The 17,688-nt window shown below is 35.1% G+C and overlaps 1 protein-coding gene across 5 annotated transcripts in view; it reads left to right on the plus strand.

The window, feature by feature from the left end:
* NSD3 (nuclear receptor binding SET domain protein 3) overlaps positions 1-17,688 on the plus strand; it is a 123,973-nt gene that overhangs the window by 81,295 nt on the left and 24,990 nt on the right. For 4 of the 5 annotated variants that reach the window (XM_038560048.1, XM_038560047.1, XM_038560049.1 and 1 more), the window contains exons 11-15: positions 370-498; positions 2,099-2,225; positions 11,395-11,592; positions 12,080-12,253; positions 17,196-17,342. In XM_038560048.1, coding sequence (XP_038415976.1) covers positions 370-498; positions 2,099-2,225; positions 11,395-11,592; positions 12,080-12,253; positions 17,196-17,342 — 775 coding nt within the window. The remainder of the gene's footprint in view (positions 1-369; positions 499-2,098; positions 2,226-11,394; positions 11,593-12,079; positions 12,254-17,195; positions 17,343-17,688) is intronic. The other variant, XM_038560051.1, reaches the window with a different exon arrangement.

The following is a 17,688-nucleotide window of genomic DNA, read 5'->3' on the forward strand; positions in this document are numbered from 1 at the left end:
CAAGTCTCGGGGCACATTACTCTCTTTTGCTTTGCAAAATGAAGTAACAATGCTTTGCCTGATTTGTTTGGGGAGCGGGGAATTTTTTAAATACTCAGAGAACAAATCATTTTGGTTATTTTGTAACTTACAAATGTCTTCATTTTGCTGATTTCTTATGTAACAGAAGCATGGTTTCTGTCTTTTTAAATTTTAACTACAGTTTCTCTCAAAACACCAGGCATATAGCATCCAGGGGTTTTAGAAAGAAAAAGAAAAAAAAGAGGTATTAGGTTTATTTGAGCAAATCTTGCTAGGATTTTCATAGCACTTCACTTTGAGGAAATTTTTGTTTTATTTTTCTTAAAAAGTACTATGTTTTCCATGTAGGTAGGCTTTGGAAAGCAAGTAGATAGCCCTTCCGCTACTGCAGATGCAGATGTTTCTGACGTGCAGTCCGTGGATTCAAGTTTGTCAAGAAGAGGCATTGGAGTCAGTAAGAAGGACACTGTGTGTCAGGTAGGCAAACAACGGATAGCTTGAAATAACTGCTGTAGTATTTTGCCAATAACATACTTACCTCCTGCTGGAGAGAGTAGTATCTTTCTAAATTATATTATTTTAAAGCCGTAATATCTAAAAGCCATTTCTGGCTTTTCACATTACAAGTGCCAATATTCATTGTGATACTCAAGTTATTAATTAGAAGTAAATGGGAGGTGCCTGGCTGGCTCAGTCAGTAAAGCATGCAGCTCTCGATCCTTGGGGTTGTGAGTTCAAGTCCCATGTTGGGCCTAAAGCTTATTTAAAAGTAAATGACAGGGCAGCCCTGGTGGCTCAGCAGTTTAGCACCGCCTTCAGTCCAGGGCCTGATCCTGGAGACCCAGGATTGAGTGCCACATCAGACTCCTGGCATGGAGCCTGCTTCTCCCTCTGCCTGTGTCTCTGCCTCTGTGTGTGTGTGTGTGTGTGTCTCTCATGAATAAATAAATAAAATCTTTAAAAAAAAAAAAAAAAGGAAATGACAGATGATTTATTTCAAAAATTTTCTTTAAATTCAGTTAATTAACATATAGTGTATTATTAGTTTCAGAGATAAGAGTCAGTGATTCATCAGTCTTACATAATACCCAGTGCTCATTACATCATGTACCCTTCTTTTTTTTTTTTTTTTTTAAAGATTTTATTTATTTATTCATGATAGTCACAGAGAGAGAGAGAGAGAGAGAGAGAGAGGCAGAGACACAGGCAGAGGGAGAAGCAGGCTCCATGCACCGGGAGCCCGACGTGGGACTCGATCCCGGGCCTCCAGGATCGCGCCCTGGGCCAAAGGCAGGCACCAAACCGCTGTGCCACCCAGGGATCCCCTCATGTACCCTTCTTAATGTCCATCACCCAGTTACCCTGTCCCCCTACCCACCTCCGCTCCAGTGACCATCAGTTTTTTCCCTGTAAGAATCACTTATAGTTTGTCTCCCTTTCTGATTTTGTCTTGTTTTATTTTTTTCTCCTCTTCCCCTATGATCCTCCACTTTGTTACCTTTTTTAATGTATAAATATACATTAAAATGTAATAATGTATAAATACTCAGTACCCTTTTTGAAAAATAGTTTTACTCTGTGAAGAAAAAGTATTGTAGATTCCAAAGAAGAAATCTTGAAAGATCAAGTATGACTTTAAACTTTATACCATTTTGGGTCTGGAAATAGTTATCTAATTCAGTATTTGTTTTTTTTTAATGTATTAAATATACAGGTCTTCCTATATTCTTACTATTTTTGTCATGATGAATACTGCGTGATATATGTAGAATTGTTGAATCACTATATTGTACACCTGAAACTAATATAATACTGTGTTAACTAACTGGAATTAAAAACTTTTTTAAAATTTTAAAAAAATAACTTACCTCAGTAGTTCTTAAAGTGAGGGCTAAGGATCAGCAGCATCAGCATTGTCAGGATACCTGTTAGAAATGCAAATTCATGAGCCTCACTGTAGACCTGCTGAATCAGAAACTGTGGGAGAGGGACCCAGTAATCTGTGTCTTAACAGGCCCTCCAAGTGATTCTGATACCTGCTGAAGTTTAAGAACTCCTGCTTTTTGCCCTATTACAGATCTGTGAAAGCTCTGGTGACTCTCTGATTCCTTGTGAGGGAGAGTGCTGCAAACACTTTCACCTGGAGTGCCTGGGATTGGCATCAGTCCCTGATGGAAAGTTCATCTGCATAGAATGTAAAACTGGTAAGTTTATTTAGTTTGATAGATACAAAAAGACAGGTAGAAAGGAATGTGCCATGGCAGCATCCACCATGACATCTAACTACTTTTATGTAGCTCTCATCCTCCACTCCCATAGATATTTCAACAAATTAAGACCATCCAGTGATTGGGATTCCCAAGATCAAAGGAGTAGTTAGCAATATTATTGTCAAATTTTCTTCTACCGATCCTTTTGCCATAAAATCTATCAAATCATTAAGATGGATTTATGTTTTATCTAAACAGCTATGCAAAATATGTAGACTGAGATATTTTTGAGATGGGTTTGAGAGTTTTGTGTTAAATAATAAATAAATAAATATATAAATAAATAGTTAAAGAACCCTTGACTTGGGGTGCCTTGTTGGCTCAATCAGTTAAGTATCTGCCATCACCTCAGGTTGTGGTCTCAGGGTCCTGGGATCAAGGTCCTCATCAGACTTTATCACTCTGATAGAGAGCAGGGAGCCTGCTTCTCCCTCTGTCTCTCTCTCTCTGTCTCTCATGAATAAATAAATAAAATCATTAAAAAAAAAAAAAGAAAGAAAAAAAATCCCTTGACTTTAATGGACTGGAATAAGCATCAATCACAAAGTATGACCGTGATGAATATATTTTTATTGGAAAGATGGAAATTGTTTTTTAGACATTGCAGGTTTTCGATTTACCTTTTTTTTTCTTATCCCTCCAGCTCATATAAACTACTACCAATCAAAACAATTTATAGAGAAAGAAAATTTAACACCTTACCCAAAGTCAAAAGACAACATATGATGAAACAGGGATTTAAACCCAGGAAATAGCTTAACCCCTGATTCCTTACTGTTTACTGTTGCCTTCTACCACCTTGACTAAGTAGGGTGAAGATTATATTTCATATGTCATATGTCCTAACACAGACACACACATACACATGTGAAAATTAAGCTTATTATAAAAGCTGTTTTGAACATATAACTTATATTTTTCCCTATATAAAATATTACTTATCACATTTAGACTCTGCAGTAAAACCTTTGAACAGTTTGCCAGCTGGCAACCTCAGGGTCAGATTATCTGCACATTGTTTTATTTGGCTCTCAAAATATGCTTTGAACGTGTGAATATGGGTCAGGTACATATTTCTGGTTCCCCACATTGTCTACCATTCCCTTTTCTAAAACCCTATCACTCCAGTCATTTATGTAATCTGCCTGGCCCCTTTAAGCACTTAAATTGTAATCTCTGATCTAAACTAGTGATATGAAGGACTATGTTTTGGTAGTATTAGAATACTCTGAGGGCTTTTCTCCTGACTCTAGAACTCAGCAGAGCAGAATTCTACCAACAAAGGCTAGATAAAATCTAATTTGGCACACATCTTTTAGAAAAGTTAAAAGAGAAATTTGCTTTAAAAATAAGTAGAGGGACTTTGGGTGGCTCAGTGATTGAGCATTTTCCTTTGGCTCAGGGCATGATTCTGGAGTCCTGGGATTGAGTTCCACATTGGGCTTCCTGCATGGAGCCTGCTTCTTCCTCTGCCTATGTCTCTGCCTCTCTCTCTCTCTCTCTCTGTGTCTCTTGTGAATAAATAAATAATCTTTTAAAAAAATAATAAGTAGAGCAAAGTTGGAAGATTTAATTCCTGATTTAAAAATTTGCTACAAAGCAAAGATAAAAAATAAACAATTTTTTAATCTAAAAAATAAAAATTGGGGATCCCTGGGTGGCGCAGCGGTTTAGCGCCTGCCTTTGGCCCAGGGCACGATCCTGGAGACCCGGAATCAAATCCCACGTCGGGCTCCCGGTGCATGGAGCCTGCTTCTCCCTCAACTATGTCTCTGCCTCTCTCTCTCTCTCACTGTGTGCCTATCATAAGTAAAATAAAATTAAAATAAAATAAAATAAAATAAAATAAAATAAAATAAAATAAAATAAAATAAAATAAAATAAAATAAAATAAAATAAAATAAAATAAAATAAAAATAAAAATTTACTACAAAGCTACAGCAATTAAAACAGTGTGATACTGGCATGAAGACAGAAATATAAAGCAGTGGAATAGAATAGGGCACCCAGATCTCGGGCTCCCTGCATGGATCCTGCTTCTTTCTCTGCCTGTTTTTCTGCCTGTTTATTTATTCTTATGAATAAATAAATAAAATCTTAAAAAAAAAAAAAAAAGAATAGGGCACCCAGAAACAAATATTCACACATTTGGTCAAATGGTTTTTTTGACAAGGATGCAAAACCATTCAGTGGGAAAGGACCAGTCTTTTCAACAAACGGTGCTAGGAAAATTGGATATCCACATGCAAAAGAATGAAGTTAGACCTTTACCTAACAACAGCATACAAAATTAATTCAAATGGATCAAAGACCAAAATTAAGAGCTAAAACTATAAAAATCCTAGAAGGAAACATAGGGGAAAAGCTTTATGATAATAGATTTGACACTGATCTCCTAGATGTAACACCAAAGGCATAGCCAACAAAAGAAAAAATAAACAAATTGGGCTTTATCAAAATTAAAAACTTTGTATACCATTAACAGACTAAAAAAGCAACCCACAAAATGGGAGAAAGTTTTGGCAAGTTCCATGTCTGATAAGAGACTAATATCCAGATTATATAAAGAACTACAACTCAACAAAAAAACAAACACCCCAATTGGGCAAAGGACTTGAATAGACATTTCTCCAAAGAAAATCAACAAATGGGTTAGTAAGCACATGAAAAAATATTCAAAATCATTAGTAATCAGGGAAATGCAAATTAAAATCACATGAGATGCCACTTCATACTTACTAAAATGGCTATTATAAAATTTTTAAAAGTGGAAGTGTTGGTCAGGATACGGAGAAATTGGAAGCTTTATTCACCTTTGGCAGGAATGTAACATGGTACAACCTCTATGGAAAATAGTACGGCAGTTCCTCAAAAAATTAAACATAGACTTACTGTATGATCTAGCAATTCCACTTTTGGATAAATACCCAAAAGAACTGAAAGCAGAAACTCAAACAGATAATTGTATATACACCCATGTTCACTGCAGCATTATTCACAATAGCAAAATGTGGAAATGACCCAAGTGTCCACTGATGAATGAATGGATGAATAAAATGTGGTGTGTATATGCAATAGAATGTTTTTTTAAATGAAAAAAAATGAGATAAAAAATGAAATTCTAATACATAATGGATGAAATACACTAGTCACAAAGGACAAACATTATTTGATTCCACTTATATGAGTTACATAGTCAAATTTATTTAGAGACAGAAAGAACAGTTTTTACCAAGTTTGTTTGTTTATTTATTTATTTATTTATTCATTTATTTATTTTTACTAGTTTTTAGCAGGAATGGGGAGTTATCATTTAAATGGGTACAGAATTTCAGGATGGGATGATGAAAAAATCCTGGAGATGGTGGTGATAGTTGCAAAATGATGAGTACTTAATTCACTACTTTCACAAATGGTTAAAATGGTAAATTTTATGTTACATACTTTTAACCACAGCTTAAAATCAATTATTTTTTAATTTTTAAAAAGTTGCTTTTGAGGGCACCTGGGTGTCTGGGTGTCCCACTGTTGGTTTTGGCTCAGAACATGACCTTGGGGTCATGGTATCAGACCCTGTCAGGCTCCACACTCAGCATGAATCTGCCTGAGACTCTTTTCCCCTCCCTCCCGTCTGCCCCTCCCCCTGCTCACACACATACTCTCTAAAGTAAATTAATTAAAGTTTTTTAATTGCTTTTGATTTATTTATATCACATGAAAAATTAGTTTGAAACTAATTTGTTACCCTCCAACATGTTAGTAATAAAAACTTCATTTATGTTTAAGGTCATTTAGAAAGGTGTTTTTTTTTTTTTTTTTTATCAAAAGATAGATACTTTGCATATAAAAATATTATAGGATACATGCCCAATAAATTCTTATACTATCACTTTTTATTGTTTAAGACAAATGTGATTTCTGGAGAGAAGGCACTTTAATTTGACCTTGTGAATAAAATATGTAATAATCAGGGTAACTTACTAATTATTATAAACAAAAACCATGTACTACTAAGAAGGGAGGGAATTAGAAACACTCATATCCTACGGCTCTAACCTTAAGTCTTAAAGGAGTTTGATAGTTTGGCTAATAGTATAAGTGTCACTGGTTATAACAATTTTCATTTATATTAGACCTATTTTGATCATTATGTAAGTGAAAGCCTTTCTTTTTTTCATAAGACAATTTATGGATTTAGGCAAAGCTGTAAAGTCAAACCTCTTAACCTTTAAAATAATTTATTTTAATTTTTTAATTTCTAAAAATTATTTTTAAAACAATACTATTGCTTTCCTATCTACATGCATGTTAAAATATAATTTGAAATTAAATACAGCAAAACAACAACAACAAACCTTGCTGTACTTTTACAACAATGCCAGTTTAAAAAAAAATCACACACTTTTGAACATCATGGTTTTAAGTACTAATTTTAAGGCATTTTTATAATTCAGCCCATTTGCAAAGTTTAGGTACTTCCAAAATCAAATCTGTCTGTAAAAAGTCAAAACAAAAAACTATTCCATTTAAAAAAGTTATTCCATTTTTTTCTTTCAGATTTTCTATATTATAAGAAAAATGGGCAAAAGACTTGAACACTTTCCAAAAGATGATATCCCAGTAGTCACTTAAGATTCTGTATGTAAAATGAACACACAATGAACTCATATCCTAATAAAAGAGGCAGAAAATTACCCACAGAAAAGACAATTACCTTCAAAGAATAACAAAACAACAAAATTATTATAATTTGCAGTTCTGTGTTTACAACTGAACATCTTTTTCTGTATGTATCTCTGTTGACTCTCTTGTGAATGATACATTCTTGTTTTGTCCATTTGTATATTGTGGTAAAGGTGTTCTTAGCATTTAATATTTTAAAGGTATTTCTAATTACACAAATGGAATATAAGTATAATTCTATGAAAATATTGTAATTATAGGTCAACCATGTGTGTGTGCACATACATGTGTATGTAACATTTTTTTGTGTATTGTAACAAAAATGTATTAATTGTTCTGCAGCTTCCTTTTTTCACTATCTTGGAGCTCTTTTTTTTTTTTGTTTAATTCTTTTTTTAATTTTTTATTTATTTATGATAGTCACACAGAGAGAGAGAGAGAGAGAGGCAGAGACATGGGCAGAGGGAGAAGCAGGCTCCATGCACTGGGAGCCCGATGTGGGATTCGATCCCGGGTATCCAGGATCGCGCCCTGGGCCAAAGACAGGCGCTAAACCGCTGCGCCACCCAGGGATCCCTGGAGCTCTTTTTATGTCAATTCTATTTAATTACTGCATAGTGTTCCATAGCATATATTATAGTTTAACGATTCTGTTGAAGGATGTTTGAATTGCTTTCAGTTTTTTGCAGTTACAAACAGTGCTTCAGCCAATATCCTTTTAAATGTACAAGTCTTCCCTAATGCAGACAGCAAATGCAGAATTTCTAGGTCACAGAAAGTGAATGTGCGATTATTGGATACTGCCATGTAGCCTTCTAAGGTAGTTTCTTCCAACCTAACTCCTACACAGTATGTAAGAGTACCTGTTTCCTATACCCCATCAACAGTTTATATCATCAAACTCTTTTTCTTATTTGATGAATTTTTAAATATTACTTGGGTTTAATTAGCATTTATCTGAGTATTAGTTGAGAAGTTGACAGTTCTTTTTTATATGCTTATTGGCTGTTTGCCTTTCTGCTTTCTGTAAGTCGCCTCTTCATATTCTGTCCACTTTATTTATTCATTCATTCAATCAGTCATTTTTAAGTAAGCCCTTTGCTCAATGTGGGGCTTAACCTTACCACTCCAAGATCAAGAGTAACAAACTCTACTGTCCAAGCCAGGAGATGCTCCTGCCAACTTTTATATCAGGCTGTTCTGCTTCTATATTTCTATATTGATTTGTAGTTTTTTTTTGTTTTGTTTTGTTTTTTTTTTTAAGATTTTACTTATTTATTCATGAGAGATACAGAGAGAGGCAGAGACATACGCAGAGGGAGAAGCAGGTTCCATGCAGGGAGCTTGATGTGGGACTCGATCCTGGGACTCCAGGATCATGCTCTGGGCCAAAGGCAGGCACCAAACTGCTGAGCCACCCAGGCGCCCCTGATTTGTAGTTCTGTATATATCTTGTTCATATTGCATGTATTTTCTCCACATGTGAACTCTTTTTGTAACAAAACATAATCCTTTGTTCATCTTTGTTGCATATATTTTTCCACATCTGCCTTGTTCCTTCTTTTTATCCTTTTCTATAATTATTATTTCTAACTTTAAATGTTTGACAGATTGACCAGTGGAGGCCCTCTAAGCTTAAAGTTTTCTTTGTAGGGAGGTTTTTAATTATAGTTTCAATTTTTTTAATGCTTCATAGAATTATTCATATTTTCTGCTTATTTTTGTGTGTTGGTAATTATGCATTTCTAAGAATCTGTTCATGTCAATTTTCAAATTTATTAGCAAAAATATACTCAAATAGTTATAAGATTTATAGTGATGTACACTAGTTCTCATATTGTTAATATTGTTGCTTTTTCTTTTTTTGTCATTCTTGTCAGAGATACCAGTTTTATTAATCTTTTTCAAAAAAAAGAACTTTTGGGTTTTTTAATCCTCCCAATGTATATTAATTTCACTTCATTCTTAAAGAGTGCTTTCACTGGATATTGAATGGTGGCTTAGTAACAGTTTTCTTTCAGCCCTTTGAAAATAATATCCCACTGTGTCCTGGCTCCCATTTGTCCCTTGCTGTCAGCTCACAGTCTTATTGTTGCTTCTTTGGAGGTCATTGTCTTTTCTGTGGTTAATATTAATATTTTCTCTTTGTTCTTGGTTTACTACAGTTTGAATATGTAGCTGTAATTTTCTGTGTTTTGTATTCGGATTATGAGTTTTCATTGTGTGTCTGTTTTACATATGGAAATTGTTAAGTGACTAATGGAATCTGTCTTGTCTTTGGTAATTTATTTATTCTTGGTTGGGAAGACCTTCCCACTCTCCAGTGTGTTGAAAAATTCTGTTCTGGGTTTTTTTATGGATTAATTTTATTATAGAATGAGAAGTGAAGATCTAAATTGTTTTTCCTGCCTTATCTCTAAACTGATGTTCAGTTATTCTAGCAAATCAATAATTCTAGCCAAATTTATTAAATAACCTTTTAAGCATTCCATGCTTGTGGGTTGGAAGAACATTGTTAAAATTTCTGTACTATACAAATCAGTCTACACATTTAATGCAAATCCCTATCAAAATACCATCAGCATTTTTCACAGAGCTAGAATAAACAATCCTAAAATTTGTATGGAATCACAAAAGACCCCAAATAGCCAAAGCAATGTTGGAAAAGAAAAACAAAACTGGAAGCATCACGATTCCAGATTTCAAGCTATATTACAAAGCTATAGTTATCAAGACAGTATGGTACTGGCACAAAAACAGAACACAGATCAGTGGAGCAGAATAGAGAACCCAGAAATGGACCCACAACTATATGGTCAACTAATCTTTGACAAAGTAGGAAAGAATATCCAAAAAAAGACCGTCTCTTCAACAAATGTTGTTGGGAAACCTGGACAGCCACATGCAGAAGAATGAAACTGGACCGCTTTCTTACACCATACACAAAAATGAATGCAAAATGGATGAAAGACCTGAATGTGAAACAGGAAGCCGTCAAAATCCTAGAGGAGAACATAGGCAGAAACCTCTTTGACCATAGCCATAGCAACTTCTTATTGGACACATTGCCAGAGGCAAGGAAAACAAAAGCAAAAATGAGCTATTGGGACTTCATCAAGGTAAAAAACTTCTGCACAGACAAGGAAACAACAAAACTAAAAGGCAATCTACAGAATGGGAGAAGGTATTTGCAAATGACATATCTGATAGAGAATTAGTATCCAAAATCTATAAAGAACTTCTCAAACTCAAAACCCAAAACAGTCCAGTTAATAAATGGGCATAAGACATGAATAGAAACTTTTCCAAAGAAGATATCCAGATGGCTAACAGACACATGAAAAGATGCTCAACATCATTCATCATCAGGGAAATGCAAATCAAAACCATGATGAGAAACCATGTCACATCTGTCAGAATGACTGAAATTAGCAACACAAGAAACAACGGGTGTTGGCAAGGACGCAGAGAAAGGGGAACCTTCTGGTAGGATGCAAACTGGTGCAGCCACTCTGGAGAACAGTTTGGAGGCTCCTTCAAAAGTTAAAAATAGAGCTACCCTACAGTCCAGCAATTGCACTACTAGGTATTTACCCAAAGGATAAAACAATACTGATTTGAAAGGATACATGCACCCCCGATGTTTATAGCAGCATTATCAACAATAGCCAAACTATGGAGAGAGCCCAAATGTCCATCAACTGATGAATGGATAAAGAAGATATGGGAAGGGTGTGTATGTGTGTATGTATTTATATATATAATATTTCTACTATATATACATATATATGTATAATAGAATATTATTCAGCCATCAAAAGAAATGAAACCTTGCCGTTTCCAATGAGGTGGATGAAACTAGAGTGTATTATGCTAAGTGAAATAAGTCAGAAAGATAAGAATGATATCTCACTCATGTGGAATTTAAGAAAACAGATGAACATATGGGAAGAGGAAAAGGAAAGAAAAAGGAGAGAGGGAAACAAGCCGTAAGTGACTCTTAACTATAGAGAACAAACTGAAGGATGATGGAGAGAGGTGGGTGGGAGATGGGCTAGATGAGTGGTGAGTATTAAAGAGGGCACTTGTGATGAGCACCAGGTGTCATATGTAAGTGATGAATCACTAAATTCCACTCCAGGAACCAGTATTGCACTGTATGTTAACTAAAATTCAAAATAAAAAATAAATTTAAACAAATAAATAACTTTTTAATTTAGCCATTTATTTTCAGTGCCTTTTTTTGCATGTGAAATTCTTATGTGTAATAGTAGAGTCTCTTTGGTGTCATTAGCTGCTTCTATTTAAAAAGAATATGCTTTAAAAAATAAAAAGAAAAAGAATATGTTTTAAAAAAATAAAAAAAGAATATGCTTTAATCAGATTTTATTTAATCTGTGTTCTTCAATCAATTTTTCAGGACAGCACCCATGTTTTTCATGTAAAGTGTCTGGTACAGATGTGAAGCGTTGCTCTGTTGGTGCTTGTGGGAAATTTTATCATGAAGCCTGTGTCCGCAAATTCCCCACTGCCATCTTTGAATCAAAAGGATTCCGTTGTCCCCAGCACTGTTGCTCTGCCTGTTCCATGGAAAAAGATATCTACAAAGCAAGTAAAGGTAAAACAGAACAAAAAAAAAGGGGGGGGGGACTAAGGTTTTGGTTTTTTTTTTTTCAGTGCAGTAGCAAATAATAAGCACATTATTTTAAAGAATATTTGGTATTATACCTCCATGTATCTGTAGATATAACTGCACAGCCACAATTAATAGCATGATAAGTAGAGAATTGGTTCTAATTTAGATCATGAGAAGAAAATTCCATATATTCAAAATTACCCTTGAAAATTTGTTTCACGGGTGACATTGAGATCACCATCTCTCCGTCACTGGAGCAAACAAGTTTTTCTTTGAGTGATCTCTCGATGGGCACTGCATTAAGGATCCTGCACAGGAATGACAGAACCAAACATTGTGGAGAAAAATATTATCTTCAAATAACCACATCACATGAAACCCAAAAGAGCCCAGCTTCAAAAAACTTGTTTTATATCCAACTGATGTCTACTTATGTAGATTTTGTTTCTTCTGATTTGTCTTTAAACAGGTCGCATGATGCGATGTTTGAGATGTCCAGTAGCCTATCACTCTGGAGATGCTTGCATTGCTGCTGGCAGCATATTTATATCCTCCTACAATCTCATCTGTAGTAATCATTCCAAACGGAAAAGCAGTTCTTCCTCTGCCATAAATGTAGGCTTTTGTTTCGTTTGTGCAAGAGGTGAGTGTCAGTACTTTCTCTTTATGTCTTTGAGTTCATTGGCATATTTCCCCATCAAATAAGAGTTTCAGTAATATCCCTGAGAGATTGACATTTTCAGTAGTCCCTTTTATAATAGTAAACAGATTATTAGCATATTACTTCTCTAAATTAAGCTAATATCTGCATTTCTTTTAATAACTGAGAATTACTGACAAGTTCTTATTGTTCCTGTATGGAGCATCTAAAGATTCATCTGTTCTCTTCTGCAAACAGTTCTCATATTCAAAGTAAACTCTTCCCATGTCATATTCTTTAATCCAGAGTTTTCAACTAATTTGAGATATCACTTGGAAGACAAGATGAGCACATTTATGTTTTATTTTTTATTTTATTTTTTTTAAGATTTTATTTATTTATTCATAGACAGAGGCAGAGACACAGGCAGAGGGAGAAGCAGGCATCATACAGAGAGCCTGACGTGGGACTCTATCCAGGGTCTCCAGGATCACGCCCTGGGCTGCAGGCGGCACTAAACCGCTGCGCCATCGGGGCTGCCCACATTTATGTTTTAATTGTTTATGTTGTATTTTATCATGTTTTGGTCTGGCACTGAAGAAGGGCTGATGCGATACAGCCAAGGCAACATATGTGGTGATGGTAGCTAAGAGCCAGCAATACAAGCTTTCTTACTTGCCAGCTGTTGATATTTAAGTATGCCAAGAGATTGATCAAGTAAAAACATTATTGTGTCCCTGAGGGGTCAGTGAACTTCAGTTTGTGATAAATATGAAACAGAATTTCTTTAGTTGAATATACAGAGTATTCAGTTTTACAGCTGTATTATAATAAATAATAAAACAATTTTTAGTATTTGTTAAACATTTTAGAAATTAATATTCCCTAATTTGTTTTTTTTTAAATACAAGGGCTAAGTTTTCTGAACTTACCTTAGTATGAAATATTTGGAAGGACTCCATGGTGTATCAGGCCTATTAAATTATATTTAGACTACACTGAAGATAAGGTGTTTGGTTTGGTTTTGGTTTTATTTGGTTTTTGCTTTAGAAGATAGTTCTTTTAATTTGGTGAAAGTACTCAAGTATCTTTAAGCAGAATTTAGGTAATGTGACAGATCTTGAGTTGTTTTGGTTTTGTGTCTTTTGTTTTTAAAAAAATAACCAGAGGAGGTTGGCAGTAAAAAATTTAAGTAAATGGCAATCCTTCTTCTGGCAGCCAGCTGAGTCCTTGTATGTATAGCTTTCAGTTTGCCAGAGTTTGTGGTAAGCACTTGGGGCTCTCTGCCATTAGAGGAGAAGCATTGTGTCTTTCTTTACTAGAGCAATTACAACTGTATTCTGCTCTGAAACCTGGCCAGTACATGGAGGAATAGATCTGTAATGTTTTGTGCCACGTTATAACAAGTGGCAGAAAGGATTAAAATAGTCAAATAAAAAGTCACCCCTGGTGACATATTTGTGAAATGAAAATGAATAAAGACCTCATGATAAAAATATCTTGATTTTCATCACTATAATTGAGCATTATTGTCTTTTCCATCTCCCCACCTGCAAGGAAGTAATGATAGTATGGAAATAAATTATCAAATGAATGGCTAGCTTTAGATACTTTAAAGAGATGAGTGTCAGTGATAAGATGAAGTCTCTCTCGCTTTGTTAAATATTTTATTCTACCTTGTTAGGCGCTTAATGTTACTCGCTTTTACTAAGAGGGGTGTGTGTGTGTGTGTGTGCGTGCACTAGAGTGTGTAAACTGAGCCAACTTTTTTTTTTTTTTTAAGATTTTATTTACTTATTTGATAGTGAGTGCTCACGCGCAAGTCGGGGGAAGGGGCAGAGGGAGAGGGAGAAGCAGACTCCCTGCTAAACAAGGAGCCTGACATAGGGCTGGATCTCAGGGCCCTGAGATCATGACCTGAGCCGAAGGCAGACTCTTAACTGACTGAGCCACCCACGCGCCCCTGAGCCAACATTTTAAATGTCAAGTTAATAACTATCATGTTGGCTTACATGGAGTACATTCTGAATCAAGTACCATCAGTATATTAACCACTACTTTCTTTTCATTCAGCAATTGGAAAACTTCTAAAATAGGTATTTTCAATGTAAGATAAGCAGAAAATGACCCATTATCAAGGAATCCAGTTTTATAGAGACTTTAACCATTTTAAGTTTAACTTAGATGCCTTGATTAAAAGATTGAAATAATGGAAATGAGGGAAAACTCATGTTTTACAGGATCTGTATTTGTATCTTACCAATTTGACAGATATCTGAAAGATAGACTGTATTTAAATACCTGTGTAATCAAGATTATTTAATTCCCAAATATTTTAACTCAAACTTTATGCAGTAAACACTTTCATTTTCCTTTTCAACATTTTACAGAAATTTATTCTAACTAGATCAGAAATTGGGATTTAAGCCTTAAGTCAATAGTTTACACAAGTAAATATTATGCGTTCTCTCATCAGTTTTTACAGAGGTCTCCTTTTTTTTTTAAGAGACCTTAAAAAAAGGTATAATTTATTTATTATAATAAATCCACGCATAAAAAAGGAGGCTTAGATTGAGTATGTTTTAGTATTAGAAAACTTTGTTTTGCTTTTGTTTCTTGCCTAATATGGGCCTTACAAAGGATTTTTCTCTTAGTTCCTGGTTATTGGTTATTTAAAATTATTCAGCTCATTCTTAAGGACTGAATATCTAGAAATGTTTTTAGAAATGTTTCAAGATTTAGAGGAACATTGGTCCTCCCCTGATCCTTGTGATGCCACAGAAAATGTTCAGTCATATTTCAGTGTAGTATATATTATATAGGGTTTCCTTCCATCTGGGTGGGTGGGGGTAGAAGGGAGGGAGGAGGTATTGTAAAATAAAAGTTACTTAACATTCTCTGCCTTTCTTTGTAATGGTAATTTATAATGGAGAGGATAGATTAGGGCTTTTTTAAAAATTTTAATAATAGCAAATTTTTTGTGTGTCTGTAAATCAAACTCTACTTAGATACACTATCTGAGTGAATTGTCAACAGTTGCCTTAAGGAGTTATTTTCCCCATTTTATATGGTTGGGAACACTGAAGCACAGATTATATCATTTACCTGAAGGTCACAAAAGTTGTTAAATAGATGGACTAACCTTTGTACCTAATCTTTCTCATTTCAAACCCCCTGTTTTTTACACTACACTGCTTCTTTCTATTAAATGTATGAAATTCATTTGACATTATATAACTTTTGTTAGATTTTTATGCTATTACAAATTAGCAATTTTAAGTTCCATTCTCTCCAGGTCGGAGATGTTTCTTGAATCTTTCTCAGTGTAGGGTAGCACCAAATGAAGATAACACCTATGGCAAAAAGTAAATGGTAACCCTTTTAAAAACAAAAGTCTTGCCTCTTCTCAAAATGATCTCTATGTAACTGCTGTCATGACCCCCTTTTTTTTTTTTTTTTTTAGTTTTTAGTTTTTTATTTATTTATGATAGTCACACAGAGAGAGAGAGAGAGAGGCAGAGACACAGGCAGAGGGAGAAGCAGGCTTCATGCACCAGGAGCCCGACGTGGGATTCGATCCCGGGTCTCCAGGATCGCGCCCTGGGCCAAAGGCAGGCGCTAAACCACTGCACCACCCAGGGATCCTTGTCATGATCCTTATTGTAAAGTACAGATCATTGTAAACTATCTAGTAGATGTCTAGAAATGTTCCCTGGCCTCACACTTCCCTAGGTTTAGGAGTAGCCTATAGTGAACTCAGCAAAGAGGGAATGAGATGGGAGGGAGAAGAGAAGTGGCTGTCACAAGTGGGTTAGAGCAGATCTTCTATTTCCCTCCAAACAGGATAACTGGATTGGTAGGTCAGAAGAACTGTCTTTATAAACCCTTAGGTTAGTAATCACTTTATATCATGGCAGGGAAAAAATGTAAATGGTTTGCATTACCTTAGTGAAGTTTAACAAATTATGGCTCCTTCAAAGCCACATATTTAGGGCAGCCCCGGTGGCGCAGCGGTTTAGCACCGCCTGCAGCCCAGGGCATGATCCTGGGGACCCTGGATCGAGTCCCACGTCGGGCTCTCTTTATGATGCCTGCTTCTCCCTCTGCCTCTCTCTCTCTCTGTCTCTATGAATAAATAAATAAATCTTTAAAAAAAAAAGCCATATATATATATTTTTTTAATTAAAGATTTCTATTTATTCATGAGAGACACACAGAGAGAGAGGCAGAGACATAGGCAGAGGAGAAGTAGGCTCTCCATGGGGAGCCAGATGTAGGACTCAATCCTAGGACCCCGGGGTCATGACTTGAGGCAAACGCAGACCTTCAACCACTGAGCCACCCAGGTGTCCTAAAACCATGTATTATATTGATAAAGAATAGCTTCATTGTCTGGCAGAGAAAGCTAGAATTTGTGTATAGCTCAAGATATGACTAGAGAAGAGGAGAGACTCAGTTCTGCCTTCTGGTACTACTTGATACATTGAAGGTAGATCAGTGTCTCTACCATGTCATATAAATAATTCTTATTTACTCTTAAGTGACATGTAATTTTGTTCTTTGGATTGTGATCTTAGTACTTCTAAATATTAGGGAATATAGCTTTGTCTTTCAAATGGGGTTTTAAGTATAACATCAAATGCCGTTTACATCTCCAAATTAACTTGCAGTTTTCTTCTGGGTGTGTCGGTTTTTATGGGATAAGGCACCGAGTAGTACAAACTCTCTTTAATAACTCTGGCAAGAAAAAAAAATAAATAAAAAATAAAGATAAAAAAATAACTCTGGCAAGAGTTTTCTGTCAGGTTTTTATTTTTCTTCATATTCTCTCCCCCACATGCAATTTATAGCACAGCTACATAATAGGTGTTGATTTATTTTTTTTCCCTCATGGAATCATGGGTAGTTTCATTGCAGCTCATCTCTTTCTGTTTGTTTCGTATAGGGCTGATAGTTCAGGACCATTCAGACCCCATGTTCAGTTCATATGCCTATAAGTCCCACTACCTACTGAATGAATCAAATCGTGCAGAGTTGATGAAATTACCTATGATTCCTTCTTCGTCAGCTTCCAAAAAGAAATGTGAGAAAGGTAATAATCAAAATAGTTTATCTCTTGCTTTTATTTTTGCATTTCCTTTTCTTTTTTTTTTTTTCTCTTTAAATGAAGGGGGGAAATGTATGCCTGTCAAGCACCATCTGTTACTTTTGGTAAATTCTACCTTGGTGGTTGTCACTGTGTCTTCATATGGCTGCAACATTATTAAAAAGGGCTTAAAATAATTCCATTATTGCAAATTTTTATACTTTTCTCTTTAAGTAAATTCTCACACATTCCGTATATCTGTGGATTATTAAAATTGCAAGCTAGGATTTTGCTTAATATAGAAAGATACTCTAAAGGCTCTTTCTTTTCTGCCTGACATAGAACTACCATT

The sequence above is a fragment of the Canis lupus genome, chromosome 16 (assembly GCF_011100685.1).
Source record: "Canis lupus familiaris isolate Mischka breed German Shepherd chromosome 16, alternate assembly UU_Cfam_GSD_1.0, whole genome shotgun sequence".
Classification (NCBI taxonomy): Eukaryota; Metazoa; Chordata; class Mammalia; order Carnivora; family Canidae; genus Canis; species Canis lupus.